Raw genomic sequence first — 26,964 nt, forward strand, 5'->3', positions numbered from 1 at the left:
GCTACTGGGCCAATATAACCCTGAAAAAGAGGGGATCACGCAGAGGCACAGCCTGCTGAGGCATCGGGGACAAAAAGTAGCACTCCACTAGCGCAGTGTTCTACGAAATCCGACTTACAGGACTTGTTAGCAGCAATGACAAGGGAGTTCCAGAAAGGGACCGAGGAAGTTATGAGAAAGATATCTACTCTAGACAAGCGGGTTGATGCAGTGGAAAGCAGAACAGCGGATATCGAGAATAACCTAAAGTTTGAAACCGGGGGGGGGAATGGACAGGATTGCAGCCGTAGAAGCTAGATGCGAGGCACTAGAATTAAAACAAGAGGACGCAGAGAATCGCTCTAGACAGAATAATGTCCGCATGCGGGGTATTCCCACCTCAGTTGCGGACGAAGACTTGGAGAACTACACGAGGGACCTATTCAGGTTTATACTAACTTTACGAGATAGTGCCCCACTGGAAATCGACAGAGTGCATCAAACCAAAACTAGACGCAAACATCTTAATATATCAGGATCTGATGAACACCAGTCCCTTAAAGAGAAAGGCTTTGAAACACCTCACAGAGTGGCTATGAGAAAAGAAGGTTCCGTACCGCTGAGGCTTCCCGACCTCACTACATTTTGCGTGGGAAGGCAGTCCGAGACAAATATGCACCCTAAAAGAAGCAGAGAAGTTTCTAGGGCCAGGAGAAGAAAGCAGAGAATCAGAGAGAGTTGGCTTCCCAAGAACCGACAGGAGGAACCCCCTATAGGCGCCTGGACGAGAGTGAACCGGAGATGCAGAATTCTGGGTCTTCCCCGAAAGAACAAGAACCCAGGCTAGATCTGAAACAGTGGCTCACCATGGTTAAGGTCAGATACCCTTTCAGGTTCCCACTTCACGTAAACCACTATGGAGCACATAGTGGTTGTACAGGAAGGGGGGTGACTAGCCCTATTAAGACAATTCTCCAGAGTTAGCGGGGCCCCTGTTGGTGAGTGAGGGAATCAGCCTCGATCCAAGGACCGAAATGGCAGAAAATCACAAGCCTGCTGAGTGAATTTAAGATTTTTATGCTTTTTCAGAGTTAAGCCGTTAACTGACCACTAGGCCCAATTGGCCTCTAGTTATGTTGATGTTGGGTTTTAGACGGATACACCGTTGGTTGAGGGCTGTTCTCAACCCTGACAGTTATGGGGAGGGAAGAGGGGGATAGGGGGGAGCGCAGTGGGAATGGAAACACTCAGGAGGCCACAGGTGAGAAAAGGGAACAAAACCTCAACATCCAAAACAAATACAAGCACACACGGTCCGAGCAAACCAAGTCCCACCATCAGGGAGGGGGACTACGAAGACCAAAACAGTAGCAAGAATACTAATGGGAGCCATGGGGTCTGATAATGAGTGCGAAATACGAATGATAACATGGAACGTTCAGGGACTTAACGTCCCGTGGAAAAGGAGGTTCGTAGAGCATAGACTAGGCCAGCTCTCAGGGAAACCGTATGTCTCCAGGAAATGCATCTTTTGCAGGCGGACGAACACGTAAAATTTAACAGATTTAAGAAGCGCTCCTTTGTTACGTTGGATAAAAAAAGTGTGGGGTAGCTGTACTGCTTAGCTAAAATATTCCTTTAACGCAGACCTCAGTAAAAAGAGACTCCAAGGGTAGATTCCTATTGGTAAAGGGACACTTCCTGGAACAACCACTCACTATAGCAGCCATCTATTGCCCAAACAATGCACAAGACAGATTCCTTCTCGATTTAATCCCGACAATATTAACATTCACTGAATGGCACCTCCTGATGGGCGGGGACTTCAATGTGGTCCCAGACCCGCAAATTGATAAAACACTTCCTCCAGCTAGAGCGGATTTCTCCCGATCGATGGGGCTCCCAAAATTCCTCAGGGAAACAAGACAGTAGATATTTGGAGATTAGCTAACAAGGGGTCTAGAGACATGACTTTCTACTCAAATGTGCACAAAGGCTTCTCCAGAATAGATTTGATCCTGACATCCAGTGTCCTATTCCCTTGCCTTGAAAGGGTGCAAATCCATACAGAATGTCATCAGACCATGTTCCTGTCACTGCAGACTTGCGAATACAGGCTCCCCCCCCACCCCGTACCCCCTCCCGCACCCCCCCAAAGATTCTGGCAATTGCAGGACCCCATCTTACTAGACGAGGTCATCAAAAGGAAAGTGGGTGAGACCCTTACCCACTACTTCAGAGAGAACACCACAGAGGAGACTCCCATAGCCATGATTTGGGATGCCATGAAACAAGTAGTACGCAGGGCATCAATTAGCGCAGTAACAGAGCAAAGGCGGATCTCCCAACTCCAGGAAACCAAACTGGAAGAGAAAGTGGCAGACCTAGACATTTTTTTTTTAAAAACGCCAAGCTACAAAACTGGAGAGGGACCTCAAAAAAATCAAGACTGCCCTAGAAATTCACTGGGCAGACAGATCAGCCAGCGCACTAGCGTATACAAAGCAATATTATTACATTAATGCTAATAAAGCTAACTGCATACTAGCTTAAAATCATGGCCGGGCCCCTTATAACATCCAAAAGGCAGGCGCATTACTTACTCTCCATCAGTTAACTCCCTCTAAAGACAAGCTGGAACCCCTAGAACTGCCGATCTCAGTAGAGGAAACCACAGAGGCAATTAAAACCCCGAAGAGTACAGCCCCGGGTCCCGATGGACTTGCAGCTTAATTTTGCCAACATTTTGGCCCGCAGCTCACAGCCCTGTTTAACTTCTTTCTAACAGGCAGCATCTACCCAAAACATGGCAGAATCCCTGACAATACTCACCCCCAAACCAGGCATGAACAAAGATGGGAAGATATTTTCCAAGATCTTGGCAACTAGATTGAAGAAGATGCTCCCAAAACTAATATACCCAGATCAAACAGGCTTCATCTGTGGGCGGGGTAACCAAGATAACATTAGATGCACGATTGACCTCATAGAAAGCGCCTCCAGAGCGGGGGACAGAACGGGGGAAACAATGGCAGTCATCTCCCTAGATGCCCACATGGCATTTGATCTGCTAGACTGGGGCTATATTAGAAAAACACTTATCCTTTTCGGGTTTGGCCCCAACTTTTTAGCATGGACAATGTCCAATTACCAGAACCCAGCTACACACTTAAGGATTAACAGCACAAGATCAGGCAAGATGCACATTACCAGAGGTACGTGACAAGGCTGCCCACTATCGCCACTGATAATTGCCCTATCAATGGACCCATTTGCCCTCAAAATCCAACGAAACACAAACATACAGGGTTTCAGAGTGGGTAAACAAGAGTACAAAGGGGCCATGTACGCAGATGATGTCCTCCTCATAATAACACAAATGGATAAATCTTTGGAGTCCCTCTGGCAAGAAATGTAGGCATTTGGCAGGGTCTCAGGATTTAGGGTGAACTACACAAAATCATGCAGAACTGCATTACCTTGGCTAGAACCCTGATTATGTCCAAATTGGATTATTGTAATGCACTTTACCAAGGTACTAACCAAGGTAATCTCAACAAACTTCAGACTACCCAAAATAACGCCATTAGAGCGGCCCTCAATATCCCCCGTTCTGCCCACATCGCAGATACTAGGAAGAACCTCAACTGGCTTTCTGTCGCCCAAAGGATCTCCTTGAAAGCACTGGCCCTCACTTAGCTGCTCGATTCACCCATTACATACCATCACGAGCTCTCAGATCTGCACAAGGTCTTGTGATCCCGAGATTTAAGCTTCAAACTGCTGGGGGAACCAGCTTCCCAGTCCTGGCAGCCAAGCTTTGGAACACCGTACCACTCTCTATCAGAAATTTACCGTCATTCAACTTATTTAAACACAAAGCCAAGCTCTAGCTAGCTACAACTCACCAATAACAGCTTTTCTGTACCTGTCAGGCTACCCTTGAGACCCTGCCTTGTTATATTCTGTATTTACTGCGTCTGTTTGCCACCTTGACCTGTAATTGTATACTCTTGGGACAATTTTGTTGATCACTGTGATTGTATAGCATGCTTGTAACGTTCTACTAAGATATGCGCCTGGTTGCCCTTGGGCCTGGTTGCGCTATATAAATAAAACAAATACAAATTGGCGCTGGCAATTAACATCTTGCATAAGCACAGGGAATCCCTCTCCCCAATCTCATCATCCCATGGGCAGAAACCTCCATTGGGTATCTAGGAGTCCAAATCCCCTGGAAGGTTGAACAAATATACCAACAAAATCTTCCCACAACTGTTCAGGGAGCTACAGAAAGACCTAGAGCGCTGGCAGAAGCAGGAGATCTCCGGGCTAGGGAGGATAGCAGCAGTAAAAGTGAATATAGTGCCAAGAGTACCACTGCGCAGCACTCCTGATCAACATTCCGGAGGGAGACCTAGAGAAACTGCAAAAAAGTATGCTTAAATTAATCTGGTGGGGGGAGGAGGGGACCACGCATAGCTACGTGGATTATGCTCTGCGGTAGGGGCTCTGGTGGACTGGGGGTCCCATATGTGGCCAGATATCGTCGAGCTGTGCAGCTCTCACTCATTTGCATGGGAGATGACTGTAGATCAGCCCTGTTGGAAGCAAATTGAGGAATTGGTGCTCATCCCCACTATCCTCCCTCCCGCACATCTCGGCCCCACGAAACACTGCAAATTCAAGCCCACTCACAACCACAAAAAAGTGTTAAACTGGAGAAATGCAGCTCGCAAATGGGATGCACATGCACTCTCGGTGCCCTAACCCCAATCTGGTACACCCCAGACTGCACCCCCGGCATTCCCCCCAAAAGCTTTGCAGTCTGGAGGGTGGGAGGACTACAGAGGGTAGCAGACTTCCTGAACAATGGTTATCCCCTCACATACGAAGGATGTAAAACAAAATTCAACATCCTAGAGGCTGAGCGATTCCACTACGCACAGTTAAGACACTCAATATCACATGGTGCTATCAGTGAGAAAGGAAGGAGGGAATTAACGGCATTGGAGCGAACACTAACAGCATCTCCGCCCAAGGGTAAAATCTCAACTCTATACGGATTGCTGGAAAAAACAGACCCGACCAGGAAGGAATATATATGCTTAGCTGGTAAAAGGACCTGGGGCACACACTACAAATAGAAGAATGGGACAGAATATGGGTGAGAATGCATAAAAGTGCTAAATGCATTACTAACCGGGAAGGGGGGATGCTATAGGTGGTACTTAACACCTGTGCTGTTGAACAAAAGTAATCCAGCAATTCCCCCGAGCTGCTGGTGAGGATGCGCAGCTACCGGCTCCCTGTTTCTACTGCTGTGGTCCTGCCCAAAATCTAGGAAATTTTGGCAAGCGGTGCTGGAACAAATTTAACAGATCACACGCCTAGCAATCCCATGGGATCTGATCATAGTACTACTGGGAGACACTGGGGATCGGGCACTTTCACTAACGGGTCAGAAAGCAAACTTAATCACCTATCCTCTTACCGCTGCCAAAATCTCCGTAGCTCGTCTGTGGAAACACCCTGATGGCCCATTGTTCTCCATGTGGTGGACGAAATGTTGTGACATAGTAGTATCGGAAAACATTACGGCTATCTGCCTGGGAAACATGAATACCTTCTGAAACACTTGGGCCCCCCTTCATGGTCTACGCAGAAAAATTCCTGGGTATAGCCCGTTGTCCTTGCATGACCCGCTGGCTTAAATAGGATCTGGTAGTGAAGCAAGCAGCAAATGGTGCCAGGACCTCCACAGCAGCAGGAAATTAGTAAGCCTTGGAGATAAGACCCACAAAGCGCAAAGGATCTCCTGTGTGTGTGTGTGTGTGACTTAATGGTAACAATGCTCTAACGTGATGTTGATGCATATATTTTCTGAAAATGTCTAATAAAATGTTTTATTGAAAAAAAGTGCTCTCTTTCTGATAAATATCACTGGCTCTGTGAGTCTAAAAATGCCCTGTTTGCCACTTATTTTGTGGCGTTATGTACCCGTTCCACGGGCAAACCGGGAGGGGTAATGGGCTGCTGCCCCAGTTTTGCTCGGGCCATTAACGTGGACCTAGGACCGTAACCCTGCAGTTTTGCCCGTGGAACGGATACATAAGGCCATTAGCACCCCGGGTTACCAAAGCGGCAACATGGGGTGCTAAAAAAAAAAGATTTTCGTTCCTTCAATAGGACGCCTCGCGTGTCCCGTAGGTAGAAAGGAAAATCCTTTACCAACATGGCCTCCATGGAAATGGAAGGCTGGGCTCTGTACGGCAGCCGTAGGAAGCTGAGAGGAAGGTGCGGTGGCGAGGGCCGCTGCAGCTGAAATCAGGCTTTGCATGTCACGTAGGGGCGGATGCGGTGTCCTGAAAGAATTAAGTGGGGGAAAATCTTGCCTTGTGGCCTGCATTGGAAAATACTACCTGGTCAATGTACCTCACTGTTGGGGATTTTAGATCAAACTAATAATTATGGGGCAGTGGTGGCCCATTTTGTGGAAATATTGAAGGCCCTAACGGGTTTCTTTTTTTTTTTTTTTAAATGGTCCAGAGATCGACAGGTACAGCAGGAAAACGGGGTTGGTTTGACGAAAAATGCAGGCTGGCAAAACTAGCACTTTTGGCTGCTCTAAGGCGTCCTGCGGTGGACGGATGTTGCATAGCGCAGGCACGGACTGCCTATCGCAGGACGCTTGAGCAAAGAAAATGGGAGCTGGAGACCATAGCCTGGGATGAATTCCTGGAAGCTATAAAGGCTAATGATGCAAAGGGTTTCTGGGAATGTGTATCAAGGGAGGACTTGTGATAGCCCTTTGGGGACACATGTGGGGTCTTCAGACTGAGCATCATATTTTGGTACTCTGTACGATGACGGCCGAGACAGACAAGAGGCCCAGAATAGAGGAGTAGCATTGCGCTTCTTTCTGGAGGATGGAACCAAGGCAATTGGGGCTCAATCTTGTAATCAAGCTCCCGTTCCTGATGCCATACCTATGGATCTCTGAGTCAGCTCGATCTTTGGGCTCCGCTGTTGACAAGTGCCTTTAATGCCCGTCTACGTTTGGGCCATTATCCCCCGTCATGGAAGACAGCAAGAATATTCCCCATTTTTAAAAAAGGGGACATCACCAAACCCTCTTCTTACCGTCCCTTCTCTCTGTTGGATACAGTTTTCAAAATCTTTGGACGGGCTTTGCTGGGGCATTTGGAGTGCTGGCTCAATGAGAGCAACGTCCTCACAAATATTCAAATTGGGGACCATGGAGCAGGCCCTCAACCTGTATTTATTGATAGCTAATGTTTTTGGTAAGGGCGAAACGGTCTACCTTGCATTCATGGACTTAAGCACGGCTTTTGACAAGGTTGATCGCTCCAAGTTTTGGCCCGTCCTTGAGTCCATGGGCTGTCCGGCTGACATTGTGGCAATTTTGCAGGGGATCCATTCGAATACCAAGGCCAATGTTCGGTTTGGTCCGGGGGGAGGTGTACTGAGTGGTTCGATGTGATATTCCCAGTACGCCAAGGGTGCATATTGGCCCCATTACTCTTTACCCTATACATCAATGGGTTGCTGCAGGCACTACTAAACACTACTGTGGATTATTTGCGAGTGGGGGGTAGGCCATTCCCCATTTTGGCATATGCCAATGATACAGTGCTCATGGCCGGAACACCGAGGGCATTACAGGCCCTGGTGGATGGGTATGCCTTTTTCATGACCACCTTAGGTTTAAAAATAAATTCAGTAAAATCAGCAGTCGTGAGTTGCAGTAGTAGCAAGGAGGATGATCACGATGCGCCCCATTGTTTGCATAGGGGATATTTTCCCGAGGGTAACAGAGTATGATTACCTGGGTGTGAGTTTCTCAGAGTGTTTTTTGAGCAAGGCACATGTAACTAAACAATATTTGAAAATGTTCCAATACATGGGGGGGTTCATCGTTTCTCCTCTAGGTGCAAGAGTCAACACCTGGAATCAGCACTCAAGGTCTACTCCATGCAGGTTAAGGCAGCCTCTCTTTATGGAGCAGCTCTTTGGGTTGTTTCAAAAGCCTGGTGATATGCAGGCAAGGGAAAAACGCTATTTCAAAAGATTATTGGGACTACCCGCCTCTTCTTCTGGTGCATCTGTACATAGAGAACTGGGGATGCCGTTTTTGGAGGATGAGTGGGTAGCTGCCCCTGGTTTACTATGGCTTATAATTTGGGGCAATCCCAAAGCCACATTGTGTCATTTCATAATTAAAGTAACCTTGACCGTGGATTTGTGGCAAAAGATACCCTGGCTCAAATTCGTAAGTGAGCATATGTCCCGGGTAAACTTGGTGGTTATGCCTCATGCAACTAGGTTGTTTCAAGCTAGAGAAGTACATTCTTTCAAGAAGTTGGTAATCCGGGAATTAGCAGCAACTTCCATCAATGCAGTACGGCCTTCGCAGTCTGATGCATATCAGATCAGCTTATTAGTGGTTTGCCCTCTTCAGCCGTACCTTATTTGGGCCAGGGTGGGTCATCATGGCTGGCTCATTACCAGGGCTCGCTTTGATTGCCTGCGCTTGAGGGGGAACATGGCAAAAAGGACAGGCTACTCGGGCGACCCAAGCTGTCCTGTCTGTGGTGCCCCCTTTTTGAAGATTTGGCTCATTTTATCTTGCTCTGTCCTGGATATGCAATTATCAGAGAGAGTACCTCTCTGATTTTGCAAGTTCTGAGATGCACTCACCTGCGTTTATATAGGCCAGCACTGATGTTCCTACTAAAGGCAGAAATTAAATTCTGTGCCTGGGGTCTGTTATCATATTTGAAGGTTGCAATGTCACTGAGAAGGGGAGCTCTAAGAAGGAATGTTCGTGTACTTTAAATCATTTTTTAATATGTGGATATGAACTGTATTGACCATTTTGTATTTTATAAGATTAATGAATTGTTCTATTGTAATATCTTGTGTGGCTATGAACTATATTGGATATTGTTGTATTTTAGAGATTAAGGTATTTTTTCTTTTTCATTGTGAAATTTTATTAAGCGGGGGGTTAATAAAGGGAGAAAAAAAGGGGAAGGAGGGTGGGGGGAAGATGGCAGTGGGGAGAGACGGTCGTCTGGCGGCTTGGAACGCATGCTTGTGCCATTGATTCAAGCCAGAGTTCCTAGCAACCTGATTGGCTGGCTCCCCCACCCGGAGTGCTAATGCTAATTGTTCTTTGTAAAAACCAACTTAAGGACAAATGCAGTTAAAGACCATTACAAATTGCCTGGAACAGACTTGCATTAGGTCTAGATAACTGTTAATGCACGTTTGCAATATTAGGTTTCTTGCAATAGTTCTTCCATCTACAGAGCACTGATGTGTCCCATGTAAGTGTGGATGCCGCTTGGTTACATTTGAGGCATACATTTTGCTAATTGCCTACCAATGGTTGGGGAGCAATGGTTTACATTGAGAGAGTCCCTATGTTGGGTATTAGTTTGTAGAGAATGCCCATGAGCTTGTAGCTTTTTTGAAGGGTGATCTGTTGAGCTGCAGGACCTTTTCTACAGATAGGAAGGACACTACCCAGGAGACGGGTTGGTCCCATAAACGAGTATTTAACAGCTATATGCAAAATTGACTTAAGTGAGGTAAGGGGAAAGTAGCGGGTAAGTCTACCAAATAGAATGGTTTCTAGTCAAGTCTTGGGATGATGGATGATTTGGATAATTGAGCAGCAGTATGAAGTAGGACAAAATGCTTTTTCTTAAGACAAGTCATTACCATCAGTAACTACATTTTGCTCTTTTGTCAATTTGTGTTTTAAATTGTACTTTTTTCAAATGTAGGTAGTCTGTATAGACCACACTTCAAATATAATTGTCTTACAGTTGTTAGTGCCGTCAACACACTGGAGACCCCAGTGGTCAAGGAATAATTTGGTGTAACGCTGAGAAATTTTCCAGATGTCTCTAGACCAAGGAGATGCTGTGGAGCAGGAACAGGAAAGAACAAAGTCTTTCTCAGAGAATTTGTCATAGGACAGAAAGGTGTACTGTTTTTAAAGGGTCTATTTTCAGGGAATTGTTATCCTTGGCCTCAAACCCAAGGAAAATATCTCTCTGGCACTGAAATCCCTTCACTGGCTCCCTCTGGCTGCTATGATCAAGTTCAAGGCCCTCACCATAGTCCAAAGGCTTTATGGGGCAGAGGCCCGCACTATCTACAATGCTTTCTTCCTAGATACTCTCCATCTAGGGCTCTCTGCTCGTCCTCCAACTCTTTGCGGGCGAGCCATTTTTCTAAGCAGAGATTTGGGGTAGGTCTTCATCCTCTGCAGGTGCCTCCTTCTGGAACAGCCTGCCTGCCTCTCTCTGCCTTGAGCCGGAGCTCGTTAAGTTCCGGAAACTCCTCAAGACCTTACTCTTCGCTTCCTCCTTCTCTCTCCCTCTCCCCCTCTCCCCTGCTAACCTTCTCTATTTTTCTCTCGTGCCTCACTCCTCCTTCCCTTTCCTAGCTCTGTTCAGTCTTTCCTGACTGGTCGCCTGGTTCACCTCCAGAGCCTCACAGGTCCCAGGCTCCCCCGCCTGTCTGCACTTGCTTCTGGACCTCTGCACCATGTTCAGACTACTGCACTTTCAGCATACGTCCCATGAGGTGTAAGCTCTCTGCACTTAACACAGGACCCTGCTGGACTGGGCGGACTTACCCCCTCCCTCGCACGTCCATCTGTACACTGCATGACATGAATTTACTAGGACTAGTAAGTTCTGTCTTGTCCCCCTTTATCTCCCCTCCCTAGTCTGGCTGCGTCTGAAACACTTCATGCACCTGCACTAGGATAAATGACTTCCGGTCTAGTACGCTAATTACTTTTTTGTTAGATCATTCAGAAACTTCAAGGCCTCAGAATGACTACTGTATTTCCTTGCTCCCTTCCTGCCTTGAAGCGCTTTGAAGCACTTCACTTGTGTATAAGCGCTGTACAAATAAACGATAAATAAATGCAACTCAGTAGATAAGACAGCATACGATTTTAATGCTTTGCAACAGTTCCCTTATTTTTTTTTTAAACAAATATTTTTTTATTAGATTTTCAGTGTATAAAACAGAGAAAACCAGCAGTAATAAACAGTCCAATAAGGCATGTCATAAATTCATTAAACCGTAATAAACAGATCAGTAAAGCACATCATAAATTCATTGAACAGTAATCGACCCCCCACATCATTTAATAAACCCAGTTCATACTCCAACTTAAAATCACGCAAGCATCATATAAGGGTGCCTTCAGAAAATACTTTGCCAGTAACAATGAATTGTAGCATAGATTTCCGCATTGTAGATATTTATAATTCATTGCTGTCCCCAATTCTACAGCAATCACCTTAAAAACGAATTGAACCCTGAGCAGCGCTTATAGAGGGAGGGAGGAATCGGAAGGCACTAGAAAAAGGAAGACCAAAAGAAAGGAGAAGATGAGGTGAGAGAAGAAAAGAAAAAACAAAACAAAAAAAAACAATCCAATTGCACATTGTCAGTTACAGGAGGCAGATGAGGGCTTCAATATGCTCGTCAAGGCTTCAAAAAGTGCTTCAATAACATTGGCTGAAAAAACATCTGTTCTTTGCCCCGCACAAAGTCCAGAAATGGTCGCCAGATGCGTCTAAATCTTTCCCATCCAACATAGCCAACAGCTTTTCTAAGCCTAATAATTCCCACACTTTCACCCACAAATAGGCAATATGTGGCCCCTCTATGGACTTCCAGAATCAGGCTCTTGTGATCCGAGCCGTTGTAAGCAGGGTAGAAAGTAGAGCTGCTCTGTTACCGGACATCGGGAGGGAGCCGTCATCCGGGGAGTCCCCTAGCACCAATACCAACCGGTCCATAGGTAGCAAAACCGCAGTAATCTCTTTAATTTTAGAGCGTACCTCTAGCCAGAAGGATTGTATAACAGAACATTGCCACCACATATGCGCCAGATCACCTCTCTCGCCACAGCCGTGCCAACATGTGTCCGGATAATCCGGGTTAATTCCATGCAATCTACTTGGAGGCAGATACCATTGATAACACAATTTAATGGTATTCTCTTTCACAATCGTGCATCGGAAGCTCGTTTGGGCTCTAAGCCATATCCTTTGCCAGGATTCTTCTGGAATCTCCATTCCCAATTCTTCTTCCCAAGCCCGCATATAGGGGAGCATCTGACCAGGAGGGATCTTCTCCAAAAGTTTTTTATAACAGGTTGAAACTCTGTGCCAGCTGGCCTTCTAGTATTGTTAGTTCTAACCCAGTCGGATCTCTATCCGCAGCTCGGCAAGTGACCCCATTATTTATCCAGCGGCACAGCTGAATGTATGGAAAGCATTCAGCTTCTGACAAATTGAATTTCTCCTTGCAAACGTCAGAGGTTCCCGGTCTTTATACAAGTCCGTCAGCTGTACTGGTTCAACGGGTTCCCAGTTGTGAAACGTGCTGCTCACCTGGCCCGGTGCAAAGGCTGGGTTCTGGGAGACAGGGGAGAGGCGTCCCAGACCCGATTTGATCCCATTTTGAGCACAAGCCTTATCTCAACACTGTAGCGTGGAATTCGTGGTGGCCAAGAGAGCACGCCCACAGGTCTGGGCCTCTAGGAAGAAACGGAAGCTGCGCTAACAGGAATGGGGACACTGCCTGTTCTATATCTTGCCATTTGGGGGCCTCCAGAGGGTTTGCCCAGGACAGCATATCAGCCACCTGGGCAGCCCTATAGTATCTCTGAATCGAGGGTAATCCCAGGCCTCCTGATCACTTTCCCCTGGTAGGACGTTTAAGAGGTTTTCTAGGTTTTCTTGCCTTCCAGACAAATCGACTTAATGCTTTCTGCATCTCAATAAGGTCCCCCTCAGGGATCCGAACTGGAAGAGCTTAAAAGACATAAGAGTTTCGGGAGCAAGGTCAGCTTGAGCGTGGTAATCTGGCCCAGCCAAGATATCTCTTGAGATTCATACTGTAAGAGCCAATCCTTCGCTTCCTTCAGTAAGGCGGGAATATTGGCCTTGAAGAGTCCCGAGTAAAACAGTCAATTTTATACCCAGGTAGGGGATCTCAGTCGTAGACCATGGAATGGAAAACTGTGCTTGAATGGTAGCCATCTCACTGGGGACCTCCGCCAAGGCCCATCCAATAGATTTGGATGGATTCACCCGAAATCCTGAAAGGTCAGCAAAATGGGACAAAAGGTTCATCAGCGGTGGCATAGACTTACTGATATCCCTTAGGAAGCAAAGCAAATCGTCTGCATATAAAGCCAGCTTGTGACATTGTCCCGCATAGTCGAAGCCTAATATCTCGGTGTGAAGTCTAATTTGCTGGGCCAAGGGTTCTAATCCTAGAGCAAATACTAACGGGGACAGGGGGCATCCCTGCCTCGTCCCCTTGCCTAAGGTAATCAGAGGGGTCCATTGTGTATTCACCCAAACTTTTGTTGAATGGAATTGGAAATTTGATAATATGAATTTAGAAAATTGGGGCCAAACCCGTATCCATCCAATACCAGCCTCACTTACTCCCAGGGCATGCTGTAAAAAGCCCTATGGGCATCGAAAGAAAGAATGGCTAGTCTCCCCGGGATCTTCGGGCCAGGGTAATCAAATTTATCGCCCGTCGGATATTATCTTGCGCTGAGCAATTACGAATAAATCCCGTTTGATCTCTCTCTATCAAGGTTGGGAGAATCTCGCCCAATCTTCCTGCTATAATCCTACTTTATAGCTTTGCGTCTGTATTTAATAACGCAATCGGACGATAGGATATACATTCTGTCGGGTCTTTCCCTGGCTTCAAAATCAAGGTGGTTGTGGATTCTGCCATGGATTTAGACACTGAGCCCGCTGCCCAGATAGTATTAAATAATTTTGTCAAATAAGGGGCCAAAACAGCGCCAAAGGTTTTATAGAAACTGTTCGTGAAACCGTCTGGGCCTGGGGCCTTCCCAGACGGAAGGGAACGAATTGCGAGCTCGGTTTCTTTAAGTGTAATAGGTTCCTCTAAGCGATCTAGGGATTCCTGAGTCACCTGAGGCAACTGTGCCTTCTGTATGAATTCCTGGGCTAATTTCAGGTTCGTCTGAAACGGGGCCGATTGCTCCCTAAAGAAATGTTCAATAATTTGGAGTTTCCCTCCCTCTGAGTTGACAGATTTCCTGTTTGCATCCTTCAGAGAGTCCATATGATTTCGGCCCTGCTAGCCGATTAGCCTTATTCCCCCTTGAATAACAATATTGCTTGGTTCTCATAATACGATATGCCACCTGACTCATGTGATGGGCTTCTAAGGCCTTGCGGGCCACTCGCACGTCCCTGAGAAGACGCCGGGAGTGTCTCCTTTTGTACTGCTCCTCCCTCTTGCAGTTCCTCTTCCAGCCGAACCTGTGTCTGTTTCCTAATTTCCTGCCTAACCACTGTTTGTGCTGTAATGTGCCCCTTAATTACCGCCTTCCCAGCATCCCAAACCGTGAGATAATCCACCTCCCCCGTGTCATTTTCAGAAAAATAGTGAACTATAGCTTCAGAGACACTATCTCAGAACTGAGGGTCACTCAACAGAAGTTCATTCACATGCCATGGTCTCGTAGGATGTGGGGTCGCCTGGTAAGGGGCCATTGTTAAAGCTACTGGCTCATGATCGGACAGGGCCTGCGGGAGGATTTCTACGTCTATTAACTGGGGAACAGATTTGTCTGAAATGAGGAACATGTCCAGTCTGGAGAAGCCCCCATGTGCCGCAGAGCAAAAGGTGTAATCCTGCTCCTCCTGATGAGAAAACCGCCACGCCTCAATGAATGAGTGATCGCGGAACAGAGAAGTGAGTGCTAAAAATTTTTTTTATCTGCAGCACAGGGGAGCAAGGTCTTATCAATTAAAGGGTTAACCACAGCGTTAAAATCTCCCGCTTTCATGAGTTCACCCTCAGCCTGTTCATACAGTAGCTTTGACGGAGAGGCAATAAACACCTCTTGATGGGAGTTAGGCGCATATAGTGAGACCAAAGTTACTTTCCGCCCCCGTACCTTAGCCACCAGCATAATATATCTCCCATCCCTGTCGCATAGCACCTTCTGCACCTTCAGGGGGACATCTTTACGCAACAGGATAGCCTCTCCTTGTTTCTTTGAGCCGGCAGAAGCGCAATATCTAGTGGGATAAACATCATCATTAAGCCGAAACTCATCTTATTGCAGGAGGTGAAGAAACCAAGAGGTCAGGATTAAGAGTATTTAATCTGTGGAATAGAGCTTTCCGCTTTAGGGGGGAGTTTAAACCCTGCACCTTCAAGGTAAGGCATCTTAAGTTCTGTCCCATCACTCCGTTCACATACAATCCCTTGCTTAGCTCTAAGAACAATCTCTCCCAGTGAGGAGCCACCCCCTTGAGTATCTCCCCTCATGGCGCCCCGCAAAGCAGCCCATTAAAAAGGAGAACAATCTCCTAGCACTATAGCCTTCCCAAGGGTAGAAGTGAGCCCCACATCCCTCATCAAGAGAACACCCGCACTGACCTTCTGAAAGAAGCAACCAACACAACATATCCGATATGAGAAATAAAACAATCTTAACTTAAAATAAGCAAAATAAGTAGATATGCCAAAAGAAATAAAAACAATAAGAGCAGAACAAAAGGCCACATAGGCCTTCACCGAGTATTGTAACATCGCACTCAGGTGATAAAGTGGATGCAACCCATATCTGGGCGCCCGTTCAACACACTCCGTATCATCTAGAGTACAACCCAACGCTCAACCCTTAACCATAGTAGCATACAACTTGACTTTCTGTCGATGGCTTCCAAGGAGGCAGAAACACCAAATTCCAGCTAAGAATGTCTTACAAAAAAGTTGCCTCTGTCCAGCATTAAGGACCAGGATTTTATATACCTCGAGAACCTTGTGTTAGAGACATTTCACCCGATCCAGAGGGGTCTATATTCCCAGTCTCCCTACCCTGAAAGTTTCCCATCACCGCCCAACCCTTGGGCTTCCTCTTCATGTCTTTTGGTGTAGGGCTGACAGACAATTCCCTTGAGGACCCGTGACTTCTTCCAGCCCCATCGGCATCAGGGCCTGCCATCGGCTCCTTTGCCTCCTGCACCAAGCCAATATCGTAGGACCGGTTGTACAGTTCAAAAAGAAGCTTACAAAGGAACCCCCAGCAGTAGCGAACCTTCTTCGCCTGAAGCCAGGACGTGACTCTTTGAAGGCGCTTGCGATTCGCTAGTGTGTATGTTGACAGGTCTTGGAAGAAAGTAATTGTAGCTCCCCGGAAGTTTACTGACTCTGCTTTTCTAGCCGCTGCCATTATTGCCTCCTTTTGATTGAAGAAATGGACTCTAGAAAGAACATCGGGGAGGAGTGAGGAGTAGACCAGATGGGTCCTGTCCAGAATCAAGTCCTCCGAGTCCCCAAGGGACAACAAGGACCTGAAAAGAGCCTTTACATAAACAGGGGGGTCTTGATCCAGAATTTGTCTTGGGATGCCACGCAAGCGAATGTTGTTTCTTCTTGAGCGCTTTTCCAGGTCTGCTTGCTTAGCCCCTAATTCCTCCAACTGCTCCTCAATATTCCTGACCCTCCCAGCGAGCTCCTCACTCCCATGTGTGTTGCTCACAAGCCAGATTTTCCAAATCATTGAGACTAGCCTCCAATCCAGATAGGTGAGAATTCAGATCGGCAATGGAATGAGCTAAGGAGTCTTTGGAAGATTTAATTTCTGATTTTATCTCCTGGGAGATGTCTCGTTTAAGGGATCTCAACATTTCCTCAAAGCGTTCCGTGGACAAAGAGGGTTCCGTGGAAGAATCTTCCCCCTGTGCAGCATGTACATCCGCCTTGGGAGTCTGCATCTTCTGAACAGCCGGGGCAGAGGGGGCCAAGTACGCTGTAATTTCGCTCCCCTTATGCTTGTGTCCGGACCTGGCCATTATCAGGGAGAACAAGTGAAAACCCACTCCCCCAACCCAGGAGGACGCACAGGACCAGGGCAGTGCACCAGTCAATTGACACTCAAGAGCAAACAGTATGGACAGGGTGCTCTCCGGGCCAGGGTTACCTGCTTCCAGCCCTAAACCAGCCCACTGGAGTGTCCGGGAGCACCTAGCGCTTTATCCCCTGCCAGGCTCCTCAACCAGCAGACCCGGTGTGTACCAAGAGGAGCCGCTTCGCTCCCTCACACTCCTCGCAGACTAGGGCTACAGAGGGGCAAGGATCACTGGTCATGGGCTGCCAGCCCAACTCTCAGCTTCCTCCACATCGTGTGTCACGGGTCCTCCCTCAACTCCATAGTCTCCTCTCCTTCCTGGCTCCAATGTCCACTCTCTTAATCTTCTCACTCTCAGGCATTCCGCCTAAGCACCGTGTCTCGCCGTGTGCCACAGCACCAAAAGATCTGCTCCGGATCAAACAGCAGAGCGGGCCCGTTCAACCAGCCAAGCGGGATCGGGCCCGTCATCCACAGTCCAGGCGGTGAGGAAGCCCACTAGGCCCCCAGGCAGAGGCGCACGCCGAGAAGCAAGGGGGAGGGGCGGCCGCCACAGCAAGCATAAGTCTGCATGGCGTGCTGCCTAGCCACGCCCTCTCCCTTAATTCATTTTTATAGATGTATATCAGAAAAGCGATCTGTGTTGGTCTCCTACTCCTTGTATAGTAAGGAAAATAGTACAATAAACTCGAGCAGCCACTTAGATTCATTTATATTTGTGCCAGGAACAAATGGCACTTATCTATGCAATCGTGGTAAGCAGTGCTATCAACTCCGCCCTTCTCTCTGTGGTTCTTTTTACTCCACGTATGTGACACATGCTTCCCCTTTTTCCCCAGAGAGGGTAAGTGGCGCCTACCTGTCTCCTGTTATAGCTGGGCAGAGCAGTGCCTGGCAATCTGTACAGAGGGATGCGGGTGGAAGAGGCCATAAGTCTTTGAAGTAGTTCTGGTTGTGTGTTCCTGCACAGTGTACATTAGTGTGTTTTGTTTTCCTTGATGCATGTCCCATGATTCTGTATCTTTATTCCTAATAGGAGGAATGGGTCCCACTTCGGACGCTGGATGGGGCTGCATGCTTCGATGTGGACAGATGATCTTTGCACAGGCCTTGGTTTGCCGCCATTTGGGCCGGGGTAAGTTGCATTATTTAGGGGAAAGAAAGAGGGCTACATAGGCTTGAACAGTCCATGACAAATGTCTGTACATTTTGAAATCTTTGTCAGCCAACTAATGATCTGAGGTAAACGAGATGATGTATGATTGTTTGAGGGTTGATAAGTGGGCCCACTTCAGCTTGCTAGATGAGAGGCGGCAGATAACTATACATCCCTGTACATGTGAGGTGTTGAAGACTTCTGGGGCATCCTTTATGGCTACAGGTGTTTGGGATTGCAGCCTCTCAGGAGTACTGTGGTATGACCTATAAACCTTCAGAGAACGGTGCTTCGGTTCACAGCTTCACTTTGGCAAAAGAATATAAAGCAGCGATTGGTGAATCTTACTTGAGAGATCATGCTGCAGTACAGATATAAGATGAAACTATACATGGAGTATGCTATCTGGCGAAGGAGATTTCTGGTTTAATGTTAACTAGATTTTGTTTCTGAAATTTGGACTATTTTTACTGGAAAGTGATGTGGGAATTATAGCACATGGGCACTGCTACTTTAGTGAGTTTGGATGCTGGACTGCGCTCAACTTCTTGATCACAAGATTTCAATTGAAAGAACAATGAGGTCACAGATTCAATAAATTAGACTGCAGCAAGACATGTCATAATGGAACAGTATTGCATTGCCTTGCATATATACAAGGAAAATGTGTATTTTATTTCTTTGTTACCGAAGTACGATTTGAATTAAATTAATATCAAATATGTAACACTTCTCATTTTATATCACTAAAATTACATTCCTCAGTATTGTGATGCATTTTTTTATTGCAGAATTTTTGCAAGTACTCTATTATCTTTTTCGGTTGTCTCTTGTTGCATATTCACCAGGAAAACCTTTTCAAATCTGATGATTCAGTGAACAGTATATAGCTAATACCGAAACGTGTAAGATGGCACTGATTGAGTGATTTGCTGTTTACTTGGTATAGAAAAGATGTACGGTTGTGATTTAACCTAGGGACATTATTTTTTATTGTTCTTTTATAACACGCTTAATACCAGCGAGTTGTTACTAAGCATGGGATCGGGATTCGAAACTGTGTTGTGCTGCGTTGTCTTGCTTCCAAGACAAACGCGCTGCCCCCGAGTTATCCTGTGCCATTAAGCAACCCGCTGGAGCATGTCTTAGAAAACAGTAAGAGCAAAACATTGCTTTGGGTGCCCGTTGCGCATATTCCTGTAGGAACAAATCTGAGCAGTCTCTAGTTCTCACAGTAAATGCACTCTCTGGACAAAATACCTACTGTAGGTATAATCATTCAAATAAAAAAATGCAAATAAAGTCTGTGACACATTTTTTTTTGTTCTCGTCATTTCGGTAAAAAAAGAAACCTTTGACAAAACACAGCATTTCATTAACAATATAGCAATAAGCATTAAAACATTAAATCATAAAACATTAAAGCATTAAGAACAATTGACATAATAAAAAAGTTAACATTAACATAATGTCATCATTCATCATAAAAATAAAATTAATCGCACTCATCTGTAGGATGTCCGAGGATAAAAAGGTAGCATAAAACATAATCAAAGTAGACTAAATGTAAATCATATCACTCTAAATTCAATGAAGAAATAAAGCCTGTAACAGCCCAAGCGTGGTGTGACCCGCTAAACAATACTGCCAGAATGTATCGTGAGTACTCGAGATCAGCAAAAATAAAAAACATCTAAAGTGCAGTTCGCACCTGGCTTTAGGTTCTGGACAAGCAATCAGTAGATGGTCAAGAGTTTCCACAGTACTAAGTGAGTTACAGAAACGACTTTGAGCGAGTATTTACAAATCATACCATAACGTTTCTGAAACCCCCTAGTTAAAATAAAGTTCCATCTAAATCTTGCAAACAAACGCCTAGCAGACCAATGGGGGATAGATTGTTAAATAAGGGGCCTTCACGCCGGAAAGTTAAAAATCAATGTATCATAGGAGTGAAATAATTGAATTGTTAGGGCCCAATCCCCTCTAAAGAAAGTGAGTTTGACCTTAGTTGGATTTTTGACCAAATCCTTAGTAGAAAGGCCCAAATCCCATAGCGGTTGCGCCCAAAATTCTGAAAAAGCACATAAATGTGTGTCATCCCCGTCATTAATTGTTACTTTCAGATCTGTGTATAAGCATGATGTTTCCTAGCTTAACATTTTGTAATAGAGGGACAAATGCTTCCACAAAGCGTGACTTCTAAGAGTAAATACCTAACTTGTGCCTTATTGCAGCTAGAGGAACACTGCTGGGAACCTGTAAAACCCTTTTCCACATATTCCCCTCTATAGCTGGTAAAAGATTAAGCACCTAAAATGGCGAAATTTCAATGCCATATAGAAGTTTTGAGACAATTTTCCCCTCATTAAACTTCACACATGGTAGAAGCAAATATCTGCCATACTTAAAATCAATCCCTAAAAGCTGGTTTCCGAATGCCACCCCTCTAGAGGTTAACCACTTCTTAACCAAATGTTTGTGCTGTTTACTAAAAATGGGAAACCCCAAATATACAACACTATCAATTCTCTCTAAAACATTTGTACCAACTTTCCAGTTTGTTTGTATTTGTCCGTTATACAACTTTAGTTTTTTAGAATTAATTTTAAGGCTATTAGCTATAGCAAACGGCACTAATGAACACTGGTGGGATTAGCCGCCATTGAATTTGCTCTTTTGGAAGATGATGGAACCCATATGTAAGGCTCCAGTTCACAATCATTGATAGAATTCTATGTAGCCATAAAAAGGGATCCATGGTCTACAAAGACATTATTTTTGGTTATTAGAAGTAACCAAATTAAGGTTACCATCTTTAAATCTACACCCTGGGTACATCCTTGTCCTTGTGCAAATATTGGCCACAAGGTCTACAGTGGTAATACCCTATTGTCATCATTTCTCAAATGAATCGGGGAGTACAATTCCTAAAGAATCAACAAAAGACATATTTCAGAAACTCAGACTTGTGAAAACCAGTAGTAGTCCTGGCACGTTTGAACTGCAAATGGGGACCAGTTGGAGTGAAAATTAGTGGTGAATTTATCACAGCCTTTTACATAAACAGTGTACAGGACAATGGCACAATTGGTCAGGTCTACCTGATGGAGATGTGTTCTCAAGAATACTGAAATATTCAATCTAGGAGCTGGTCATACATTTCACAGTTTGCTATTTTGGGTCTGAGAGGAGAATCGGTTGGGCAGCTTTCCGGAAGAGCAGGAATCGTGTTTCCTCACAGGCATAACACCAACATTAAATGGACGGAAGGAAAAGGGGCTGGGGCGGGATGTCAGCCAAAAAAAGGTTGCAGAGTGTCCCCATCTCAACTTCTCTAGTATTAGGTGCTGTACAGGTGACACGTTTGAGGATACACAGTGGAGAATTCAGTAAACAGAGAAGTGGAGAGCTCTGTGGGAGTTTGCATGGAAGTATCAGGGAATGGGGAGGGGTAACTGGATGAAGCCTGCTCAGTTTCTACTATTTTTGAATTTCCTTATCACATACTGACAAAAAATGTGTGATTGGCAAAAAAGGAAAAAGCAGGGTCATGTCAAATAAAATTTATTTTTGGGAACCAAAAACACAAGCATAATGGTAACGTTAATATTGTGAAACTGATTTTCATGAAGAGCCTGTTGGGTGAAACAGCACACATCCTTAGTATGGTAATGTTTATTTGTAAAGCGCCTACACAGGGCAAGTGTTTCAAAGTGATCAATGAGGGTGGGACAAGGGGAAAAAGAACAGTCATTCAGAGCCCTTGCATTTCTGAACAATACAAGTCTGCACAGGCAGAGTATGTGCATATAATACAAAGTAACCGTGTAGATAACAGCAAATGGGTCCGACAACGATGCTGCCGTTTTTCCAAGTTCATTGAGGCACCAGCATGCAAGGAGGGGTGACAGGAAAGATAGATGACGATCTTCAAGGCATGGTACATTCAGATCGTGCAAGTGCACAGACGGTACAGGAGGGGGGGGGAAACAAGTGCAGGGGGAGGGATAGTGCAGGGGGGGCAGTGCAAGTGCACCCCGTCAATCCAAAACTGCGTTAAGTGCTGAGAGATGCCACTCACATGGGTCCTTGACCTAAAGCAGTAGTAATAAGGCAAGTGCAGGCCTGGAGGCAATTGCAAGAGGACTGGCGAGGGTGCCAGGGACCTGTGAGACTGAGGTACACCTGGCGGCCAGTCAGCAAGCTGTGTGGAAAGGAGGCAGAGAGATATAGAGTGATGGATAGAGCAGAGGAGAGATGTTTGTAGGGTAGAGGGAGAGAGAAGGCAGAGGAGAAATAGAATGTCTGAAGGAGTTGCCGGAACTTAAGGAGATCAGGCTCAAGACGGAGGGTGGCAGGGAGGCTATTCCAGAGGGAGGCCCCTCCTGAGGATAAAGATCTCCCTCCAAATCTCTGCTTGGAGAACCGGCTGACTCGCAGAAGGTTGGAGGTAGATGAGCGGAGGGCTTGGGAAGGACAGTATTTAGGAAGGCATTGTTGCAGATAGGTCCCAGGCCCCAAAAACCCTTGTGGACGATGCAGAGGGTCTTGATCTTGAACCTTGCAACCACAGGGAGCCAGTGGAGGGATTTTGTTGCCGAAGAGATGCGGTCCCTGTGCTTGAGGCCAAGGATAAGTCTTGCGGTTCTGTTCTGGATGAGTTGCAGAGGGCAAAGAGTAGAGGCAGGCAGATTTTGAAAGAGGCTGTTGCAGTAGTCCAGCCTAGAGAGAACCAGGCCTCTAGAGACAGTAAGCCCCTGGGGGAAGGTGAGAAAAGGAAGAGTACCTTTGAAGAAATGTGCCTTGATTGTCCATATTTGGTGAAGATGTTAAATGAATTGTCCGGTTTCTTGTGCTGGGTGCTAGTATCTAATATTAAACTGTGTCTGTTGGAACTGTCAGTTAGAAAAAAGTGCACACGATATACAGTGTTAAGGTCTGAGGTTATTATTAGTTTAATGTAAAACCGTAATGCTATGGAATATTTGGATATCCCCAAAGTAGGGATTGTTTGTGTGATATGAACAATGTTCAGTATGCCACATAATTGTGGATATATTCAGTTATCCATCTGATTTGGTGAAGGAGTTTTTTATGGGTATAGTAGATGCAGGTAGTTTCCAGTTGAATGTATAGAAATTATGAATGAGAGTGCAGGGGCTAGAAAGTGGGAAGTTAAGGGACTGGCTGTGAATTTCTGGATATGTTGTTCATTCACTTTAGACACTGAGCATTACTATGGTTGGATAATGTGCAAACTGCAATGGTATATCACAAACTTTATTTTCTCGATTTTGTAGTATTGTCTAGTTCTTTTCCTACTGAACATCTATAAGAAATGTTAAGAATGAAACGCTCATTTGCAACAGCCACTGTTGTAATGTAGCCATGATAAAGTGGAAATGATCACAGGTTCCCTGCATGTGTGTTTGGAGGATCCTGAAATTCGAGAGAATCTGCATGTATTAAATCACTAATCAATATGTCTCAGCAAGTGGCAGATAACAGGAAGCACTACTGCTCATCCACTTGCATGTGGATTACTTCCCATCAGAATGAGATCCACTGTTTCACTGGGACAATGTGCTGCTCAGAAAACATTCCTCTTTTGTTACAAGATGTTGCATTCTTTACACTTGAACAAATAAATTGTGTAGCTGACTTTTTCCCGGTCCAGATATTGTGGCAAGCCAGAAGGACACAGACTCTTAGATGCCTTTTTTCAGCATGGTTTATTGAAGTAAGAATTATAAGGCGTAACTTTCCCTATCACTATGGGTGATCCCTACCTATCCTACTAAGGTGCTTGTCAGTCTGCCGTGGAAGTCCAAATAAAGAAGTCTGCCGTCCAAACTACCCTCACTGACCCTACCACTTTATATAACTAACTTAGGCTCTGAGAATATCTCCCTTCTACTTAGGAAACCTCGAGTGTCAGTCTGTCAATTAGTATATGAGTCTTAGGTTGCCTCTTCTGACTTCTCTGATCAATCTCTGTAGCTCTTCAAAGGAGATATTATATTCTCCCTCTTCTTTAGGAAGTTCCTTTAGGGATCTAGCACCTCAGAAAACCACATGGGGAGTCCCACAGGGCTCTTCGCTTTCAATGTTACTCTAACCTCTACATGACTCCGCTGATCATCCTCATCAAAAACCATGGCCTTACCTGCTACAACACCCAAATCATCTATAAAATCAATGCCAATGAAGAGAAAAACCCAACTCTAACCAACTGCATCATTGAACCAAAGCAATGGATGAGCAACAATTGCCTGAAACTCAACCCGGACAAAACCAAAATCATGATTACACCAAATGACCTGGCAAACAATCGGCACATTCCATGGCCTGCAGAACTAGGCAACTTGCCTGAATCGTCCAAGTTGATACAAAATCTTGGAATCCTAATGGACGACGAGCTAACACTAGAACCACAACTAAACACACTAGTTAAGAAATGCTTCTTCCACCTACACACGATAAAGAAAATACTTCCCTTCTCCTTCACACACAGAACGCTCTCAATCATCTCCCTTGTCATGCCCAGAATAGACTACGCCAACAACGTCTACATCGGAATGCCGGAATTCCTATTAAGGAAGCTGCAACGAATACAGAACACAGCTGCTAGAGTACTCAAACTCACAAGAAGAGAACACATCACACCAGCACTGAGAAAGTTGCACTGGCTGCCAGTTAAAAAAAATAAATGAATCTTCTTCAAAACACTCTGCAATTCACACAAAGTGATCCACAGCCAAGGAGAAGAATGCATAAAGGAGAAAATCACCATCTGCAAACCAACACTAATATCAAACGTCGACTTCTGCCGTGAACACAAACACTCAAAACAAACATTTGGGTGATCAGCATTTTCCAGCATAGCAGTGAAACTCTCAAACTCGCTCCCGAAGGAAGTTCGAACAGAGGATCACCTCAAGTTCAGGAAATTAATAAAAACATGACTCATTAACACTCAAAGCTGAAGAAAACTTTGGAGTGACAATTAATCCACCCCGCACAATGCAAGCGAACACCACTCGACTGGACCGCTCAAATGTCAACCATGAACACACCAGGAATTAGACTAAGCGAAAGGGCCAACCCATCGCAACAAATCCAAGCATCCCCAACCATCCCTACTAATGACTTTCTAATCCACCTACCACACTACATAACTGACTTGGCACAAACCTCAGACATGAAACACTGAACTACAAATACTCTACAATCTCTCCACAACACTCAACACACACAGGAATATTCACATGCAGCACACAACTGCCAATCTACCAAATCGTACCAGAACACAGTGACTAGTTATTCTGAACTGATGCTACCAACAGCACATCAAAGCTCTCTTGCGTTCTTCCCTCTTAACTCCATTAACCTTCCCAACCCCCTTCCTTTTCAGATCCGCCCGAGTGCCTGTAGACCACTACAAAAAAGGCAGCGATGTGTGGTACAAGTCCAAATAACATAACCTCTCTTATAAGTATTCCACTACTGTTTGTGACTTTTTAGAATATCTCTATAATTGTGCTGTTTGGGCCTCTGTCCCCCTTGGTTTATAGTGCAGTTAATTGTGGTCTTCTTGACCTTGTTTCCGCTGTACTACCTCTGCCTTTTCCCAGGGTACGTCACTGGTTCTTCTCTTTATTTAGTTTCTCTGTAATTTGCTCTTTCGTGGTATCACATTTTAAGTTAATCAGGTTTAAGTGGACCTTAACCTCTTTACCCATGGTATGGGAATCGCAGATTCTTTTTTCTTTATTTAGCTTTTCAATAATCTGTTCTTTGTTATTATCACATTTAATTGTTTCAAGATTAGCTTTGTTTTGTAACCAACACTGAGACGAGTTGGCTCTTCGGTATAATGATTTCCTTCTTGCAGCCACCCGTGACCCCACTTTCTCCGGTTCCCTTCGTCTTTGCCGGGTGCGTCTTCCGTAGTCTGGTCCCTCGGAATCCCTCTCGTTTGGTCCACCTGTGCCTCTCCTTCATCAGTGCTTGCTTTTGCACGCTCCTTTCTCTTTCTCTCGCTCTCTCTGGTCTCTCGTCTCTTCTCGTTGCTATGGTACTGAGCAATGGGACAGGACACCCTGTGGCGTCACTCTCACGGTGGTATCAGCGAAGTTACTTGGGGCAGCGTTCCACCACAAGTCCCGCTCCGTGTCTAGCCACCACCTGTTCTCGGACTTCGGCCCATCTGGATTCTCAAGCTTCATGTTCTCCATAGCACTGGCAGACCACTTTCTACTCTTGGTTTTTCTCGTTCCTGCTTCCTGCAGGTTTTGCACGGTTCAAGGGCCTTCTGGGACAGATGTGTGCATTTCTCTCTCTATCTCCTCTCTCTACTCTGTCGTCTTCCTGTCTCTCTCTCTCCCTCCAGCTCATCGAGGTTACATTAATCAACATACTCGTCTCAGTAGATTGGTTATTCTCATTTAAAGGGACATTTTATTCTCTGCAGAGTTTCTTCATCCCAGTCTTGATGTGAAAAGATTTCTGTAATTTGGGAGCATCCCGGGTAGGCTTGTGTACAGCTTTTGGGAGTATTTCACAGGAACAAGAGTCCTTATCCCCTAAGGGGGGAGTCTCTCCTGGTGAGGTCCCACTTGCCTCTACCTCTAGAGAGGGTATTGCAGAGCGGGCTCCCCTCCCTTGCCACACAGGAAGGTGCTCCCCCTTGGGGAGAAGGGACGAATTCCCTCGATTCGTCACAGTAGAGGGTGCATTCTTTAGATGCTGGGCGCACCAACACAAATCATTTTCTTGGTGTGTACAAAGGAATTTCACATAACTGTATGTGAACTGGAGCAGTTCCTCCCTGTCCAAAGCA

General features: G+C 45.5%; 1 protein-coding gene across 2 annotated transcripts in view; it reads left to right on the forward strand.

Moving 5' to 3' along the window:
- Nucleotides 1-26,964, forward strand: part of ATG4B (autophagy related 4B cysteine peptidase) — a 2,287,566-nt gene that overhangs the window by 830,832 nt on the left and 1,429,770 nt on the right. For both annotated transcript variants that reach the window (XM_069618124.1, XM_069618125.1), the window contains one exon: nt 18,000-18,098. In XM_069618124.1, coding sequence (XP_069474225.1) covers nt 18,000-18,098 — 99 coding nt within the window. The remainder of the gene's footprint in view (nt 1-17,999; nt 18,099-26,964) is intronic.

The sequence above is a fragment of the Ambystoma mexicanum genome, chromosome 10 (genome assembly GCF_040938575.1).
Source record: "Ambystoma mexicanum isolate Mex_15411 chromosome 10, UKY_AmexF1_1, whole genome shotgun sequence".
Lineage (NCBI taxonomy): Eukaryota > Metazoa > Chordata > Amphibia > Caudata > Ambystomatidae > Ambystoma > Ambystoma mexicanum.